The 20,516-nt window shown below is 36.0% G+C and overlaps 1 protein-coding gene and 1 long non-coding RNA gene across 2 annotated transcripts; both read left to right on the top strand.

The window, feature by feature from the left end:
* The first annotated feature begins 12,066 nt into the window (after positions 1–12,066).
* On the top strand, positions 12,067–16,161 carry LOC143197785 (uncharacterized). Its single transcript, XM_076406537.1, has 2 exons — positions 12,067–12,631; positions 12,695–16,161. Exon 2 carries the CDS (start codon positions 13,021–13,023, stop codon positions 13,498–13,500), a length of 480 nt encoding a protein of 159 aa, XP_076262652.1. The 5' UTR covers positions 12,067–12,631; positions 12,695–13,020; the 3' UTR covers positions 13,501–16,161.
* LOC143197786 (uncharacterized) lies at positions 14,596–14,920 on the top strand. The gene is made up of 2 exons (XR_013006072.1): positions 14,596–14,726; positions 14,788–14,920. It is a non-coding gene; the product is annotated as an uncharacterized LOC143197786 (long non-coding RNA).
* Positions 16,162–20,516: the final 4,355 nt, after the last annotated feature.

Raw genomic sequence — 20,516 nt, 5'->3', positions numbered from 1 at the left:
ACTTAAAATGTTACAACGACAAACGTAGTAAAACTGTATATTTTATTAGTATAATATTTTTATATACTTATATTAGTTTTAAACTAGATTATAGTTTTTCCAATAAAACAGACAATGCACGTTATACATGACATCGAGCGGATTTTTTCTTCTCATTTTATCCTAGTCAAAAACAGACAGAATGCTCTCTGATGCTTTGGATTATGTAACCGATTATATCAGTCTATAAAATTCATTCATACATTCATCAATTTACATTTGTATTTATGAGCCATGTTTCCTAATGTCTGCAAAATTATATAAAAAGTTAGTGATAATAATTAGAGGTTACAAACCGGTAAACGTTGTAAATCAAAATTTTAAGTTGATGCGGCCACATTGCAACATGCTGACGTCCTAAATATTGATGACGTGCATGCTGTTTTGATTGGACAGACTATATATCCTTAATAATGGCGCTTGTTCACGCAATGATATTTCCTAACAATGATTTTCCTAAGAGAAATATTATACGTTAGTAGAAGAAACTTCTTCTGAAACGACTTCATTGTCTCAGAATATAAAGGTACCAGATATGAGAAAAGTATAATAAAAACAATAAGTAACAGCAATAAATTTATACCATCGAAATTCTTATTTACGACCTGTTCCCACTAGTTATAAATTCAATATATTTCTGGTTGATGTAGATGGTAACGCATTTTACAAATTCGTTGCCAGAATACAGAAAATAAAAAGGCATTTGAAAACTTATCTTAATAATCTGCAAGAAAGAAAATGTTGCTATATTAAAATCTGGTCGAAGGCTGATAAGTGTTTTATTTTGCGCCGTTCAGTTTGTTCAGTTGATGTCGGCAGAAATTTACAGTAAGAATTTAATTCGATTTTAGCAGCTCGTAATATACTATATCTTACTGATCCCATCATATATACAGCAAGATCTTATGGCCATGAATATTCCTCGTCGGTGTCGATGTAGATGGTTCTCCTGGCCTAATACTTTGCTTTTTGCGCTTGAGATTGTCGTGGTATATCCAATTGATTCAACTTCAAGAGTTTGAACTGGGTTTTCGTCCAATAAGTCTTGCAGTTGATTGAACTCCTAGTCTCAGAAGAAAAAAGGCAGTAAATATGGGAAGGGTATAATAATAACAACAATAAATAGAAATAATTAATTTGTACAATTGAAAACCTTTGTAAGAGTCTGTTCCCATTCGTAAATTCAGATATATTTCTGATTCATGCGGACATGTGATTCATGTAACGATTGATTCATTTTATAAATTCGTTGCCAGAATACAGATACCAGAAACGATTGTGGCCAGACAACATAGAATTTCCCAGGCAAAAGTGATAGGAGAACTCAACACTCACTTAAGTAACATTGTTTTAATGAAAACAGTACGGCGGTAACTTCATAAAGCTAACGGAAGTATTTAAAAATATATAATGAGAGTCAACGCTAAGCTGCAAACGAAATGGTTCAACAATCATTAAACCTGGATACTTGATGAGTGGAAAAAATTGGTATGGTTAGATGAATCATCGTTTACATTGTTTCCTAAAAATGTCCGGGTTTACATATGGAGAGCCCCAAAAAAAGCCTACAACTGCATATTTTCTACAGTCAAGCAATATCGTGGTATTCAGCTGGTCCTCTTATTTATATCATTGACCGGATTATTGCGAGTGGTGAGCGATATCTAGACATTCTCAATTATGAGTAGTATATTGTTTCCGAATACTGTCATATCCGAAGATGATAAATACACATACACACAGCCATAGAAGTATGAGTCTTGGTTTCAAAAGCATCAGAATATCCTCAAACATCTTACCTGACAAGCATAATCGCAAGACCTGAACATAATTGAATCGTTATGGAGAGTTTTAGAACAGATAGTGAGGAGCGGGTTTCCATTTTCAACATCACTGGAGCAGTTGGCCGATATTTTGGTACAAAAATGAGACAACATTCCCTCGGAAACTATTCAGACACTTATTCCGCGAAGAATTGCCATTGTGTTAAAAGTAAATGGTGACTCCACATCTTATTAATAAATACATATTATGTATATGCCCGATGTTAATATTATTTTGTCCATCTCCTGTAGATACTTTCTTTCAAACCTGTGTTATCTGAAAGAAAGGACTCGGGTCCTCGGGAGCGTCACTTCCCGCGCTTAAAACAAAAGTTCTAAGCCCCGTGAGGAAAATATTACTACTCCTTCATCAGGAAAAAATGAAGTATTTACGTGTTAACTGTAAATCATTAGTCATAAAGACATTTACTTATAAGATTTCAATATCAATTTCAAATTTCAATATCCGCCAACGAATCACATACACTCTATAAAATGTATACCATTGAAATCCTTATTCACGACCTGTTCCCCCCCTCAGTCGTTGTAAATATATTTCTGGTTGATGCAGACAGTAACGCTTACAAATCCCGTTACCAGAATACAGCAACCAAAAAGATATATGAAAACTTCAAAGAAGCCGGAAAATTAGAAGGGCTGTAATAATAAGGCAGTATAATAATCCGCAAGAAAGACAATGTTGCTATATTAAAATCAGATCAAAAGCTGCTAAGTGTTTTATTTTACGCCGTTCAATTTGTTCAGTTGATTTCGGTAGAAATCTAGAGTAACAATTTAATTCGGTTTTAGCAGCTCGTAATACACTATACCTCACTGATCCCATCATATTGACACTAACATTTTGCTTTTTGCGCTTGGGCTTGTCGTGGTAGATCCAATTGCTTCAGCTTCAAAAGTTTAAGCTCGGTCTTCGTCCAATAAGTCGTGCAGTTGATTGAACTCCTAGTCTCAGAATAAAAAAGGCAGTAAATATGGGAATATTATAATAATAACAATAAGTAAAAATAATCAATTTGTAACATTGAAAACCTTTGTGAAAATTCCTCTTCAGTGTCGATGTAGATGGTTCTCCTGGTCTAATACTTAGCTTTTTGCGCTTGAGATTGTCGTGGTATATCCAATTGATTCAGCTTCAAGGGTTTGAGCTGGGGTTTCGTCCAATAAGTCTTGCAGTTGATTGAACCCCTAGTCTCAGAAGAAAAAAGGGAGTAAATATGGGAAGGGTATAATAATTACAACAATAAATAGAAATAATTAATCTGTACCATTGAAAACCTTTGTAAGAGTATGTTCCCATTCGTAAATTCAGACATATTTCTGATTCATGCAGACATGTGATTCATGTAACGATTGATTCATTTTATAAATTCGTTGCCAGAATACAGAAACCAAAAACGATTGTGGCCAGGCAACATAAAATTTCCGCGGTAAAAGTGATAGGAGAACTCAACACTCACTTGAATAATATTGTTTTAACGAAAACAGTACGGCGGTAACTTCATAAAGCTAACGGAAGTATTTAAAAATATATAATGAGAGCCAACGCTAAGCTGCAAACGAAATGGTTCAACAAACATTAAACCTGGATGCTTGATGAGTGGAAGAAATTGGTATGCTTTGATGAATCATCGATTACATTGTTTTCTACAAATGTCCGGATTCACATATGGAGAGCTCCAAAAGAAGCCTACAACTGCTTGTTTTCTACAGTAAAGCAATATCGTGGTATTCAATTGATCCTCTTATTAATATCGTTGACCGGATTATTGCGAGTGGATATCTAGACATTCTCAACTATGAGTAGTATATTGTTTCCGAATACTGTCATATCCGAAGATGATAAATACACATACACACAGCCACAAAAGTATGAGTCTTGGTTTCAGAAGTATTAGAATATCCTCAAACATCTTCCCTGACCAGCATAATCGCCAGACCTGAACATAATTGAATCCTTATGGAGAGTTTTAGAACAGAGAGTGAGGAGTGGGTTTCCATTTTCAACATCACTGGAGCAGTTGGCCGATATTTTGGTACAAAAATGGGACAACATTCCCTCGGAAACTACTCAGGCACTTATTCCGCGAAGAATTGCCATTGTTTTAAAAGTAAATGGTGACTCCACATCTTATTAATAAATATATATTATGTATATGGCCGATGTTAACATTATTTTGTCCTTCTCCTGTAGATACTTTCTTTCAAATCTGTGTTATCTGAAAGAAAGGACTCGGGTCCTCGGGAGCGTCACTTCTCGCGCTTAAAACAAAAGTTCTAAGCCACGTGAGGAAAATATTACTACTCCTTCATCAAGAAAAAATAAAGTATTTATGTGTTAACTGTAAGTCATTAGACATAAAGACACTTACTTTTAAGATTTCAATATCAATTTCAAATTTCAATATCCGCCAACGAATCACATACACTCTATAAAATGTATACCATTGAAATCCTTATTTACGACCTGTTCCCTCCCAGTCGTTGTAAATATATTTCTGGTTGATGCAGACGGTAACGTTTACAAATTCCGTTACCAGAATACAGCAACCAAAAAGATATATGAAAACTTCAAATAAGCCGGAAAATTAGAAGGGCTGTAATAATAAGGCAGTATAATAATCTGCAAGAAAGACAATGTTTCTATATTAAAATCAGATCAAAAGCTGCTAAGTGTTTTATTTTACGCCGTTCAATTTGTTCAGTTGATGTCGGTAGAAATCTAGAGTAACAATTTAATTCGGTTTTAGCAGATTGTATTGTAATACACTATACCTCATTGATCCCATCATATTGACACTAACATTTTGCTTTTTGAGTTTGGGCTCGTCGTGGTAGATCCAATTGCTTCAGCTTCAAGAGATTAAGCTGGGTATTCGTCCAATAAAGTCGTGCAGTTGATTGGACTCCTAGTCTCAGAATAAAAAAGGCAGTAAATATGGGAAGACTATAATAATAGCAATAAGTAGAAATAATCAATTTGTAACATTGAAAACCTTTGAGAATATTCCTCTTCGGTGTCGATGTAGATCGTTCTCCTGGTTTAATACTTTGCTTTTTGCACTTGAGATTGTCGTGGTATATCCAATTGAATCAGCTTCAAGAGTTTGAGCTGGGTTTTTGTCCAATAAGTCTTGCAGTTGATTGAACACCTAGTCTCAGAATAAAAAAGGTAGTAAATATGGGAAGGATATAATAATAACAACAATAAATAGAAATAGTTAATTTCTACCATTGAAAACCTTTGTAAGAGTATGTTCCCATTCGTAAATTCATGTAACGCATTTTACAAATTCGTTGCCAGAATACAGAAACCAAAAACGATTGTGGCCAGACAACATAAAATTTCCGCGGTAAAAGTGATAGGAGAACTCAACACTCACTTGAGTAATATTGTTTTAACGAAAACAGTACGGCGGTAAATTCATAAAGCTAACGGAAGTATTTAAAAATATATAATGAGGGCCAACGCTAAGCTGCAAACGAAATGGTTCAACAAACATTAAACCTGGATGCTTGATGAGTGGAAGAAATTGGTATGCTTTGTTGAATCACCGTTTACATTGTTTTCTACAAATGTCTGGATTCACATATGAAGAGCCCCAAAAGAAGCCTACAACTGCCTGTTTTCTACAGTCAAGCAATATCGTGGTATTCAGCTGGTCCTCTTATTCATATCATTGACCGGATTATTGCGAGTGGATATCTAGACATTCTCAACTATGAGTAGTATATTGTTTCCGAATACTGTCATATCCGAAGATGATAAATACACATACACACAGCCATAAAAGTATGAGTCTTGGTTTCAGAAGCATTAGAATATCCTCAAACATCTTCCCTGACCAGCATAATCGCCAGACCTGAACATAATTGAATCGTTATGGAGAGTTTTAGAACAGAGAGTCAGGAGTGGGTTTCCAACATCACTGGAGCAGTTGGCCGATATTTTGGTACAAGAATGGGACAGCATTCCCTCGGAAATTTTTCAGACACTTATTCCGCGAAGAATTGCCATTGGTTTAAAAGTAAATTGTGACTCCACATCTTATTAATAAATACATATTATGTATATGCCCGATGTTAATATTATTTTGTCCATCTCCTGTAGATACTTTCTTTCAAATCTGTGTTATCTGAAAGAAAGGACTCGGGTCCTCGGGAGCGTCACTTCCCGCGCTTAAAACAAAAGTTCTAAGCCACGTGAGGAAAATATTACTACTCCTTCATCAAGAAAAAATAAAGTATTTATGTGTTAACTGTAAGTCATTAGACATAAAGACACTTACTTTTAAGATTTCAATATCAACTTCAAATTTTAATATCCGCCAACGAATCACATACACTCTATAAAATGTATACCATTGAAATCCTTATTTACGACCTGTTCCCTCCCAGTCGTTGTAAATATATTTCTGGTTGATGCAGACGGTAACGTTTACAAATTCCGTTACCAGAATACAGCAACCAAAAAGATATATGAAAACTTCAAACAAGCCGGAAAATTAGAAGGGCTGTAATAATAAGGCAGTATAATAATCTGCAAGAAAGACAATGTTTCTATATTAAAATCAGATCAAAAGCTGCTAAGTGTTTTATTTTACGCCGTTCAATTTGTTCAGTTGATGTCGGTAGAAATCTAGAGTAACAATTTAATTCAGTTTTAGCAGATTGTATTGTAATACACTATACCTCATTGATCCCATCATATTGACACTAACATTTTGCTTTTTGAGTTTGGGCTCGTCGTGGTAGATCCAATTGCTTCAGCTTCAAGAGATTAAGCTGGGTATTCGTCCAATAAAGTCGTGCAGTTGATTGGACTCCTAGTCTCAGAATAAAAAAGGCAGTAAATATGGGAAGACTATAATAATAGCAATAAGTAGAAATAATCAATTTGTAACATTGAAAACCTTTGAGAATATTCCTCTTCGGTGTCGATGTAGATCGTTCTCCTGGTCTAATACTTTGCTTTTTGCACTTGAGATTGTCGTGGTATATCCAATTGAATCAGCTTCAAGAGTTTGAGCTGGGTTTTTGTCCAATAAGTCTTGCAGTTGATTGAACACCTAGTCTCAGAATAAAAAAGGTAGTAAATATGGGAAGGATATAATAATAACAACAATAAATAGAAATAATTAATTTCTACCATTGAAAACCTTTGTAAGAGTATGTTCCCATTCGTAAATTCATGTAACGCATTTTACAAATTTGTTGCCAGAATACAGAAACCAAAAACGATTGTGGTCAGACAACATAAAATTTCCGCGGTAAAAGTTATAGAAGAACTCAATACTCACTTGAGTAATATTGTTTTAACGAAAACAGTACGGCGGTAAATTCATAAAGCTATCGGAAGTATTTAAAAATATGTAATAAGAGCCAACGCTAAGCTGTAAACGAAATGGTTCAACAAACATTAAACCTGGATACTTGATGAGTGGAAGAAATTGGTATGGTTCGATGTATCATCGTTTACATTGTTTTCTACAAATGTCCGGATTCACATATGGAGAGCCCCAAAAGAAGCCTACAACTGCTTGTTTTCTACAGTAAAGCAATATCGTGGTATTCAGCTGGTCCTCTTATTAATATCAGAGTAGTATATTGTCTCCGAATACTGCCATATCCGAAGATGATAAATACACATACACACAGCCATAAAAGTATGAGTCTTGGTTTCAGAAGCATCAGAATATCCTCAAACTCTTCTCTGACCAGCATAGTCGCTAGACCTGAACATAATTGAATCGTTATGAAGAGTTTTAGAACAGAGAGCGAGGAGTGGGTTTCCATTTTCAACATCACTGGAGCAGTTGGCCGATATTTTGGTACAACAATGGGACAACATTCCCTCGGAAACTATTCAGACACTTATTCCGCGAAGAATTGCCATTGTTTTAAAAGTAAATGGTGAGTCCACATCTTATTAATAAATACATATTTTGTATCTCGATCATGCGGTCAAGTGGTTCAAATTCTGGAGTTTGCACATCAACCCCCTGAAAACCCAGGCCATCATTTTCCATAAGAAGCGTTACGCACTGCGCGTCTTGCAACTTAAGATTGACACCGCAATAATTCCATGGCTGGATAACGTCACGTACCTAGGTCTTCACTTCGACCGGAGGTTCGGTTGGCATTCCCAAATCCAGAAAGCAATCCAAAAAGGTTCGGGGATAGCAAACCTGCTATCTTCTCTGATCTGCCCTTCTAGCAGACTTTCCATCTCCATCAAATGCTTATTTTACAAGATGTAAATTCGGTCCGTACTCCTATACGGATCTAATGTCTACTTCAAGTTTGTTACACCCAACCAGGTCAAACGGCTTCACGTTTTCCAAAATAAGCTCCTCAGGAGAATATTAAACGCTCCATGGTTTGTCAGAAATAATCAAATTCATACTGAAACTGACACTCCAGAAATCAAGCACTTCATATCTCAATCATTCCACAAACAATAACTCAGCTCAAGTTCTTCTGAAAACGCGCTTGTTTGCGAGCTGGTCGACATGCTGGGAGCTTAGCACCGCGTCACCGCCAAGTTGCCCTCCTTTTCCAGGCTGAAACGACCTCATCCGTCGCTACACTCGTAACTTTTGCCCCCATACAACAGTACCCAGTTGTGTGTTAACTCGTTTTTAGTTAGGTTTGCGAATCAATAGAATCGCCGGGCCCTCGTGCCTGATAACGGCTGCCCGATCAGCGGGTGGCATATCCCCAAATTTAATGCAGTAGCAGTAGTGATCCACAGGGGTCAACTGTGAGGCGGTTTCGGCTTAGTGTATTGGTAAGCCCAGAGACAGTTCCACATAACCCGGTCCAACTTTTCACTCCAGGGCAAGTCTCCGCGACCAGGTATGCGTCATGCATTCCACCACTTGGTTTTTAGGCCACAACAAAAAACAAAAAAACATATTGTGTATATGCCCGATGTTAATATTATTTTGTCCATCTCCTGTAGATACTTTCTTTCAAATCTGTGTTATCTGAAAGAAAGGACTCGGGTCCTCGGGAGCGTCACTTCCCGCGCTTAAAACAAAAGTTCTAAGCCCCGTGAGGAAAATATTACTACTCCTTCATCAAGAAAAAATGAAGTATTTATTTGTTAACTGTAAGTCATTAGTCATAAAGACACTTACTTTTAAGATTTCAATATCAATTTGAAATTTCAATATCCGCCAACGAATCACATACACTCTATAAAATGTATACCATTGAAATCCTTATTTACGGCCTGTTCCCTCCCAGTTGTTATAAATATATTTCTGGTTGATGTAGACGGTAACGTTTGCAAATTCCGTTACCAGAATACAGCAACCAAAAAGATATATGAAAACTTCAAAGAAGCCGGAAAATTAGAAGGGCTGTAATGATAAGGCAGTATAATAATCTGCAAGAAAGACAATGTTGCTATATTAAAATCAGATCAAAAGCTGCTAAATGTTTTATTTTACGCCGTTCAATTTGTTCAGTTGATATCGGTAGAAATCTAGAGTAACAATTTAATTCGGTTTTAGCAGCTCGTAATACACTATACCTCACTGATCCCATCATATTGACACTAACATTTTGCTTTTTGCACTTGGGCTTGTCGTGGTAGATCCAATTGCTTCAGCTTCAAGAGTTTAAGCTGGGTCGTCGTCCAATAAGTCGTGCAGTTGATTGAACTCCTAGTCTCAGAATAAAAAAGGCAGTAAATATGGGAAGACTATAATAATAACAATAAGTAGAAATAATTAATTTGTACCATTGAAAACCTTTGTGATGGCATGTTTTCATTCGTAAATTCAGATGTACTTCTGATTCATGTAGACGGTAGCGCATTTTACAAATTCGTTGCCAAAATACAGAGACCTAAAAGATATTTGAATCCTTCAAAGAAATTAGAAAATTCGAAGGGCTGTAATAATAAGGCACTATAATAATTTGCAAGAAGGACAATGTTGCTGTATTAAAATCTGATCAAAAGCTGATAGGTGTTTTGTGACAATACGCCGTTCAATTTATTCAGTTGATATCGGTAGACATATATAGTAACAATTTCATACGGTTTTAGCACCTCGTAATACACTGTACCTTACTAATCCCATCATATGTACTGCAATACTTTATGGCTATGAATATTCCTCTTCGGTGTCGATATGGATGATTCTCCTGGTCTAACATATTGCTTTTTGCGCTTGGGATTATCGTGGTAGATACAGTTGCTTCAGGTTCAAGAGTTTGAGTTGGGTTTTCGCCGAATAAGTCATGTAGTTGATTAAACTCCCAATCTCAGAATAAAAAAAAATACAGTAAATATGGGAAGAGTATAATAATAACAACAATAAGTAGAAATAATTAATCTGTACCTCTGAAATCCTTAGTTATGGCCTGTTTCCACTAGTTGTAAATTCAGAGATATTTGTGGTTCATGTAGACGTTAACGCAAATTTTAAAAAGTGGTTAAGAGAATACAGTGACCAAGAAAATATTTGAAAAAAATCGGGAAATTGGGAGGACGGATTTCCATTATAATAATCTGTAAGAAAGACAATTACTGTAATAAATAATCTAATAATGAAAGAATGAAAGTAACCTAACTTTACATTATTTGACCAATACATTAATTTTATTAAAATTAATTTGTCATTTTTCTGGCAATTTACGGATTCTACATTGAAGGAACAATGTATATTTTAAGGTCCACGAATGTATCTATATGGTATCTTCATAAAAAGTAAGGCACTACTCAAGACAGGTGACGACTCATATGTCGGAACAAGTAGTAATCAGAAGGAGCAAGATCTGGAGAATGTGATGGGTGTGGTCGAGCATTGTTATGTTGAAGAATAACATTGTTGTGTCTTTCCGCGTAAAGTGGCCATTTTGACACAGTGCTGGGCTCAAACCCATCAGTTGTAGTTGATAACTCCATTGACGGTTTCATTAGGTTTTAGCAACTCATAGTTTAATGCGCCAAGGTTATCCCATCAAATAAGAGTATTAGCTTGGAGCTCTAGGTATTCGGCTTTGCCACTACATGTTAATGCATGACCAGGTGGTCCGTATAATATTTTTCGCTATCAGTTATCGTAACGATGCAAAAAAAACTTTCTTATTTTACCGTTAAAACAACTTTTCACACGGCACAAAATATCCAAGCTATTGGATCATTCTCATGTTCTTCATGCGATAGGAAATAGTTTCGAGTTACACCCAACATATTTTTCCTGCGTTTCGTTACACGGATCATTATCGAGTAATGCCTTCAAATTCTCAATTTTTTTGCCTTGCAGAATGCTCTTTATCTTCGGAGAGAAAATCACCACTTTATAACGTTGAAATTAGTATTCATATATTGAAGTCGACGGTTGCCGTAAGCTTGGAACAGCATTCCATAACTTTCAGCTGTGTTTTCTTCAAATTGAAATAAAAAAATAAAACATCCCGCATATGTTAAATACTCAGTAATTTTTTTTTGTTCACACTTCGGCGAAATAACACGTACTGAAAAGTGAGGCTTCAACATGAACACTATTTGCTCTAAATCTATTAAAATTAATGTATAGGTCTAATAGATGCTGATACGTGCGTATTTTACTCGTACGTATACTGAGTGACGTGCAAAGTTCAATTAAATCAATTAGATTCATTATTACTCAGGCAAGTGTTAGCTGGTAATATATTCACAAGATAGGCAAAAGCGAGATTGAATACTTCATCTATGTTAGATAGATATTTAAGTATTTAAACATGATTAATTAATAGAATCATTGCCAAATATATAAACAGGTGAAATCCTAAAATAAGCTTTCAATTAAACAATAACACGCTTTATTTCAAAAATTCAATGCATAGGTATAACAAAATAATATAAAAGTAAATAAACTATTACCTTAGCTATTGGTATGTTTGTCTTAGTGGAATGTACTTCCATTTTAGACAAATATCTTTAAAAAAAAGTATTGGTCACTTGTTCCTTTTCACTTTGAATCTGATTACTGCTGTTTTAAAAACTGAAGTTATGTATTGTTGGATATAAAAATAATTGGGTGGATGCGCCTACATCTGACGCCCTCTGACGGATGTATATGGTTGCATGTCGATATTAAAGTAGTTTCCTGTAAATTATAATAAACGCTACGGCGCATGCTCGTACTAATGCCATCCGGACAGGATGAAGATCACGCCATCATGATTCATTCTGTATTGGGGCTTTGAATGAAATGTTTGTCGAAATAAATAGAGAGTGACTCAGTCAAATCCAGTGTTTTAATTGCCCTAACACCTTCACCAAATCGATTCTACAAAATCGGTTCTAACAAATCAGAAGTGGGATAAAGAACAACGCGTGCACAGTGATTTATAGTGATTGTTTAAAGTAGTATTTAGTGTGTAAACGACGCAAACTAGAATCCATGAGGCAAACAAGGTAATACAAAGGAATATTATTAAAACACGATTGTTTTAGATCAATCGCCACAAGGGCAGTTTGATTATTAATTAGTAATTAGCCATAAACACGAAAATAACATAATGTAAATAAACATCGGCGCATACCCAAGCCACAAAATGGCGCCGAAATGGATGAAATGTAAACAAAGGATGCAGGTATGAATTTAAAACATTTTAATTACACTGCAGCACGAAAAGGGAACTTTCCTTAAATTCTGAAAAAGAAATGTTGAATAAAAATACGGCGTGGCGAATTAGTTCTAGGTAATAGATTGTCCGCCCCTGAGCTCAATGGCACAGGACCGAATCTGGTAAAATATTTTTTTTTACAAGCGACAACATTTTCAAATTCAACAGACGTACATTTATTACAGGGAGTAGATAAATTTGAAAATTTTTTTTTCTGATTCATCTGTTTCTTTCCACAAGGGTTCTGATGCAAATCGATAGACATGACAATGAGGTACACCAGCAAGTTGGCATGATGTGGAACAGCGAATTAACTGTCTACATAGAGAGCAATAACCTGTAATACAACAATTCGCAACTAGCGGGCCACAGATATGGTGAACTACACAAGTTCGCTATAGTGAAAGACAACACCAAGTATATCAACAAGATTGACGCCACCTAGCAGTACTGCACGATGAGAGGCAGGAAGGGGTACATCAACAGGACGGGCGAAAACTAAGCTTGCATCATGAGAGACAGTACAAGGTACACCAACGAGAGGGGTGCCACTGGAAGTTCACCACGAGTTCGCAGACTTAGTTTCAGTTATGTAAACAAGATCGACGTCAATCTGGGGAGCCATGATAAACAATCCGCCAACTTAGCGGCCGCAACAGCGAGCCGCCTATTCGAAGGGTCCCATCCCGTCAACCTGTGGGACCACAACAAGTCTGCCGCCCACTTGGGGGAATCCATGAAAGAGTCTAACCAATTTGGGGAGTTCGCTATATGCGTACCACCAATCCAAGGGTCCACGATATGCATGACGCCTACCAGACGAGCATACCGCCTACCTGGGGTCCACAATCAGCGCGCAGCCTCTTCGAGGGGCCCGCAACATGCATGCTTCCTGCCTGACGGGCGTGCAACCAGCGTACCGTCTACCTGGAGTCCGCAATCATCGTGCAGGCTATTCAAGCGCCCTGCAACCTGCTTGCCGCCTACCTGACGGTCGCAACAGGTGTGACGTCAACCCGAGAAATCCACAATGAGCCGCCTACCAACCTGGGGACCACAACGAGCGTTGCTTCAACTTAGAAGGTCCACAACGAGCTGCCCATCAACCTGGGAGGGGTCCACAACGAGCCGCCCACCAACCTGGGCTCCACAACGAGTGTTTCTCTTACCGAGAAGGTCTACAACGAGCGTTCCTTCAACCTAGAAGGCCCACAACAAGCTGCCCACCTACCTGGGGGTCCACAATGAGCTATCCACCAACCTGGAGGCGACAAAGAGCGTTCCTTCAACTTAGAAGGTCCACAACGAGCTGTCCACCAACCTGGGGGCCCACAACGAGCTGCCCACCAACCTGGGAGGCCCACAACGAGCTGCCTACCAACCTGGGGGCCCACAACGAGCTGCGCACCAAACTGGGGGATCCACAACGAGCTGGCCGTCTACCAGAGGGGGCCACAACGAGCGTTCCATCAACCAGGAAGGTCAATGAGCGTCCCACCAACTTGAGAGCCACACTGGGCAGTCCATTAAACAGGGGCCACGCAGCAGACGTGCAGCCAACCAAGGGCGCCACACGTACGAACCACCAACCATGTGGAGCCATCGCAGACCAGCTGCCCATCCAAGAGACCACTACAGAATCACCAAGCACGGTGTCACACTGAGAAAGCTTGCAGCAGATACATACCTGTGTGGGGTACGCCAACGAGATGAACAACAACTAGAGCCATCAATGCAAGCGACAACAAATTAGCCGCCAATATGAAGGGTACTAATCAAACAGGGGCCGGCCAATCGGCCACCATCATCAGAGACGTTCTATGAACGTCTACAACAAGACTGCCTGCAAGAGGGGGGTCAACCAACCTGTTGCCACTACGAGTGACGTTCCATGAACGTCTACAACCAAACTGCCAGCGCAAGAAGGGACAACCAACTGATGGCCATCGCCAGCGACGTTTCTATGAATGTCTACAACTCAGCAGTCAACAAAAGGGGGTCAACCAAGCGGTGATCACCAAGGGAGACGTTGAACGTCTACAGCCAGGTCTCCACTGCGGACGACAATAGCAGTCACGACATTCACATGAATGTCGGCAGCCAGTCCTCCATCACAGAGGATGCGTGCAGTCAGACGAACAAGAAGTTTGTCTGCCATCAGGCCTTCACCATGGCCGACAGCAGCAGATGGTCTACAGTCAGACCACCATCACAGAGGTATCCGCAACCAATACAGATAGTATATCAGGCCACAATTACAGTGAGTATTAACATCTAGGTTGATAAGACGAACATCTACAGAAGCGCCAAGCAGACACTCCAGCGCGAACACGCACAGCCAAGCGAACCAGTTGAATGTCTGCAGTCAGGCTATGAAAACAGGGCCAACAGCACGCACGGCAATCAGATAGACATTTGACATCAGGGCATTATTAGAGTGAGTATTAACTTCCAGGCCGACAAGATAGTTGTCTGCAATTAGACCACTAACATTGACAACAGCAGCAACAGCCATGCCAACCTAATGGGCGTTAGCAATCAGACTGCCATCATTAGGGGGAAACTAGTAGCTGTCGCCAACTAGACAATTGGCCACAAACAGGTTGCCATGTTGACAAATAAGCGTCTAAAAGTGGTACACCAAAAGGTATGTTAACAACCAGGCGGTAATAAGGTAAAGGTCAACAAACCAGCTATCAAGATTATGAAGAATAGTAGACAAACCGCTAGCAAAGTGGTTGTCAACAAACGAGTCATCAAGGAAAAACTAATGGCAAAATTTCAGTAAATATATAGCCAATAAGATTTATATCACATTAGTGATGAAAGTAGCAATTAAGCAGTATCAAAATTAGTAAACGAAACCTCAATAAATACACGTGTTGCCAATATGGTGGATGTCATCAAACAGCCAAGCACAATAAAAGTCGCAATCATAGAAAATCAAGTAGTACTCAAACAGTAACAAAAATAGTAAACAAAACCTCTAGAATTACATATGATGCCAATATGGCGAATGTCAATACACAAGCTATCAATAAGCAAAAATTTAACAAACGGGCCACCACAATGTGGAAATAAACAAACAGGGTGTTCAGAAACAAAATCAAGTAGTTACAAAGTCAATCATGTGGTCAGTCAACAATGGCTAGGTTTTAGAATCAAGTCAGTAGCAAGCACAAGCATTAAGTATTACCAGTACACAAAATTGATGCAAGTAAGATAGACATCCTATTGAGGTATACAAAATTAGTGAGGTGAGAGAATACTAGAAAACATTGGTTTGTTAGCAAGTAGTGAATCCACACGAGTTTGGATTAAAGCTAATTAGTATTTTGTTTCGAGTACATTAATATAGAAAAGCAGATAGAGGTTAGGAAATAACACATCGGCTGTTATGCAAAATCTACATGGACACAAGAAAAGAAGGAACCAACAGCATTCACACAGAAGCAGACCTATTGGAAGAATACTTCTGAAGATCTTCTCATGGTAAACAGCAAGTTAATCCACACTAACCTTTGTAAGATGCAGATAGGGGTAAGGTAACCATTGTTATTAAATCTGCCAAAATTTGTATATAATAACAAAAAAATTAGGATTTTTTTAACATCCAAGATTACTATTTTCAATTCCATGTTAAAATTAGAAACAATAGATTTTAGTAATTTTATACAAGATCTAAATAATTGCAAACAACAAACATACCAATTATGACGATTCAATTTAAAAACAAACATAATTCATTAAAATACATAATTAATAGGATAATCTGATTGGTCGCTATATAATTTCAGCAAAATTAGGTAATAACGTTATAGGATAAATTATGTTAAATAATAATGTTGCTATATTTCAAGTTAAATGTAAATTTCATTTTTGTTCAAATTTAATTAATAGGAGGTCAATTGTAGCATGATCATATTTCTTAAAAACACTATGTATATTTGGATAATATCAATACATTTTAATTAGTATAATACATTCTGAGAATTTTAAAATAAACGTTCAAACAGCAGATTTTTAACCCTCAGACAAAAGAAATGTTATAAAGTGCAAGATTATAAAATTATCAGACAACATTGTACTGCTGTAACAACATTCTTGACAAAATTTTTAAGTTGATTAATTTTGATTCAAAGTTAGGTTTGACAACAGATTATATCAATGTGTTAATAGTTTCAATAAATTAATACAAATAAAGGGTTCAAATGGATAGTTTAGTTCAGAAAATGTAAAATACTTTGGGAAGAAAATCGAAATGGTAGTCTAATTCCATAATAAGCTTGAAGGTAATACTATTAATATTGAAAATACGGTAATTGTGTAGTTTCCATTTTGTTGCAAATATATAAAATAGCAAATTATTAAAATAAAATATTTTCTCTAAAGGAAGATACTCACATTTCGTTTGTCAAGTTATCTATGATTTAATTTATTAGTTCAATCATTTGAGCATTAAAAAGAGCAAAACTAAAACTTTTTATAACCTGGGTTTCATCTAATATAAACTAATCCGAATTCTTTTAATGTTGGTGATTTTCTGGAACGGATTATTATATAGTCAACATAAAAAAAAAGATAGCAGAACAACCTTCTTAAATCTACACAAACAACTTAACAACCTTCTACTTAAACAACCTTCTAATCAATTGTAGCTGCATGAATTTTGTATTTAGATATGGCTTGAGATTATTATCAATTTCGAGGCTGTATCAAAGAAAGATCTGATACATGATTTTAACCTGAATTAACAACTTTTCTGTTCGAGAAATCACCTACTTTCGTCAATAATTCTCTAAACATGGATATAATCATGGGTAAACGCTTACACTAGGGAAATACGTTAAATTTTGGAATTGTAAATTTAAAACTTGTAGTGTATACATACATTCAATATGATTCTGTAACATTTATGATTAAAATGAAGGCAACATAACAATAACTTACAAAACTTTTGTTAAAAGGCAGCAACTAATCAGAGAAGAAATTAACTTTTAAACGCAAATACAAGAATGTATATGTTTTAATGAATACATGGAATATAAAATAAATCTATTAAGAACATAGTGATGAAGAACAATAGTCATATGAAATCAGACCAGTAAATAGGCAGATATATACAATTTAGTTAAAAGGCAATAAATGATCAAAATAGAAATCAGGTAATAAAATACAGGGACAAGAATAGTGTGAAAGAAAATACAACAAAGGTTTGCAGAACAACAATAAGTATAAACAGTTTATAGTTGGATAAAGTAAATAATAAGTATACAGCAAACATGAGATTGATTATTCAGTTGAGGTGAAAATTGAAAAGGATAATATTGTAGTTGTTGGATAGTTTTATTGTTATAAAGTTTCAAAATGTTATAAAATATTGCAGTAAATGTAATTAAAATAATATTTAGTTGGAAAACAAAAAACGAAACAAGAAATCTAGTTTTGGGGATCGAAGTAGAACTTGAGAATATAAAGGTGCCAAGTTATTAAACAATGTGAAAATTTGCAAAGTAATTATTTCAAGTAAATAATTTTGACTATTGTTGGATGTAAAATTCTAAATATCAAACGCAAAAGGATATAAATTATAAGGTTCGTTAGAAAAATAGCAGAAGAAGAAGCACATAATGCACCAGGCCATTCAAAGAAGTTAAAATGGAGTCTAGCAGTTGAACCTCACCGAAGGCACTGACGGCAGTTCAGCCCAAAAGTATAAAATTGACTTCACAGAAGTTATAAAACAAACCGCGTGGAAGGTATAAAATGAAGCGATGAAGGAAGAAATCATCAAGTTAAGAAAATATCATGTAGTAAAGACTGTTTCCGTTATAGAAAGATCAAAGCCATCAACTAGAATGTTTCAAGAGCAGCCGGAGTAAAGTCTTGCGAGGGCGCTGCGAAGTCTGGATGGCCAAATGTTGGATATATAAATAATTGGGTGGATGCGCCTACATCTGACGCCCTCTGACGATGTATATGGTTGCATAGTCGATATTAAAGTAGTTTCCTGTAAATTGTAATAAACGCTACGGCACATGCTCGTACTAATGCCATCAGGACAGGATGAAGATCACACCATCATGATTCATTCTGTGTTGGGGCTTTGACCGAAATGTTTGTCGAAATAAATAGAGAGTGAGTCAGTTGAATCCAGTGTTTTAATTGCCCAAACACCTTCACCAAATCGATTCTACAAAATCAGTTCTAACAGCATAAATTATATTATCTCTCTTACTATATTTTCCTTTATTATTCATCTTATTCTAAATTATAAATCCCTTAATCTATTCAATGTTTACTAAATATCTACAAAAAAATCTCACTAAATATTTATTACCTTTATTTTCTAATGTTTTCTTTCACGCTTTATCTTGAAATCATCTGGTCTTCATTCAATGTTATTTAGATTTCTGAAATAAATTTTAATTTTAATATATACAAAGATTAGAGCCATAATTGAATATTAATTTTTTAAACATGTATTAATAACAATTTAGAAAACTTACCCCCTTTAAAATAAAAAGGAAAATGTAATTATCGAAATCCTCCAAAAACCAAATGTTATGCCCAAAGAAACGTCCTGTTGCCTAGTTCTTAGCGGAATTTCAAGTTCATTTAATCATGTTGTAGGGCCACTGAAAATAATCCTTAGAAGAAATATATTATATTATTCATGACTTAAAAAAACATGTACAACATGTTAATAGACTTACTTTTCCTGTTTAATTTTATTAGGCTATTAATTTCTTGTTTGGTCGGTACTTGCTTCTCTATAAATATAATTTATGTCCAAAAGAACATAAGATAAATATTTTATATACTACGATTTAACCCATATTTAAGAAAAAAATAGGTTTCTTCAAAAAGTATTAATGTTTTTATATCCTTACATTAATGGTACTCTAACAATATATTTCTTCATGGCGGTTTCTTCCAATTCGGTGTTAATACAGATATATTCTTGGTTCCGCCACCTGCTAACGTACTTATGTTACGCCGTTAGCAAAGATGCCGGAACCAAAAATCATATCCGAATATCTGGAAGCTCCTTGATTTTCGTGTTATTTGAATTGACTCCTAACTTAATATTACAATAATTGAATAAACATTATTAATATTACTTAAAATATATCTGATCTATAAATTAATTTTAAAGGATTTACAACTTTTATTTTTTAATCGTATCGGGTACGTTTGTAACCAATTTCATACTGAAGACTTACTGATAAGCTTCACTTTTTAGTATGTGTCATTTCGTAGAAGTGTGAGCAAAATTGTTTTTCAGTGCGTTGAAAATGTCTGAATTTGTACGGCAAGTTTTAATTCTTTATTTTAAGTTTAAGAAGACAGCAGAAGGTCGTTGAAGGATGTGTGAGCTTATAACAACCGTACTCCATTAATTTCAACATGCGAATATTAGTTTTGACGTTTTAAAAGTGGCAATTTTGACACCAAAGACAAAGAGCATTCTGAACGGTCAAAAAAATTGAAGACGAGAATTTGAAGGTATTACTCGACGAAACTATCAGTGGGGATTGCTACCAACTACAAATGATGCGTTTGTGCTAAGCATTGGGTGAAAAATAGCCGAAATACGAGCAAAGACATAATGGTATTCTTTAACATAACAATGCGCGACGCGTAGTATGTACGTAGTCGCAATACCATCGAGACAAACTTGGAAATATTAAATTCGGAAGTGCAATCCTACCCACCGTATTATACTCTGTGTAGTATACTCTAGGCCTTGCTCCTTCTGACCTGTCTGAGCAGCGCTTTACTTCTTAAAGAAATGAGACATCGTTCTTTCGAGATGGAATCTTTAAATTGTAGATGAAAAGTACACTGTACCGGTTTTTCACAGTAAAGCTTCAAATTAAAAAATACCTTAAAATTAATTTATAGGCTTAGTAATATAAACAAAATAATAAAATAACTTATAAATAATTAAAAATTATAAATAACAATTTTAATACACTGTTTGCTTCAAAATAATATTCTACT

This window comes from Rhynchophorus ferrugineus, unplaced genomic scaffold (assembly GCF_030347505.1).
Source record: "Rhynchophorus ferrugineus isolate W39M unplaced genomic scaffold, kcgeb_rfMv2 rfM5, whole genome shotgun sequence".
Classification (NCBI taxonomy): Eukaryota; Metazoa; Arthropoda; class Insecta; order Coleoptera; family Curculionidae; genus Rhynchophorus; species Rhynchophorus ferrugineus.
Note: the sequence above shows the minus strand (reverse complement) of the source record. Positions and strands in the feature narration are given on the sequence as shown.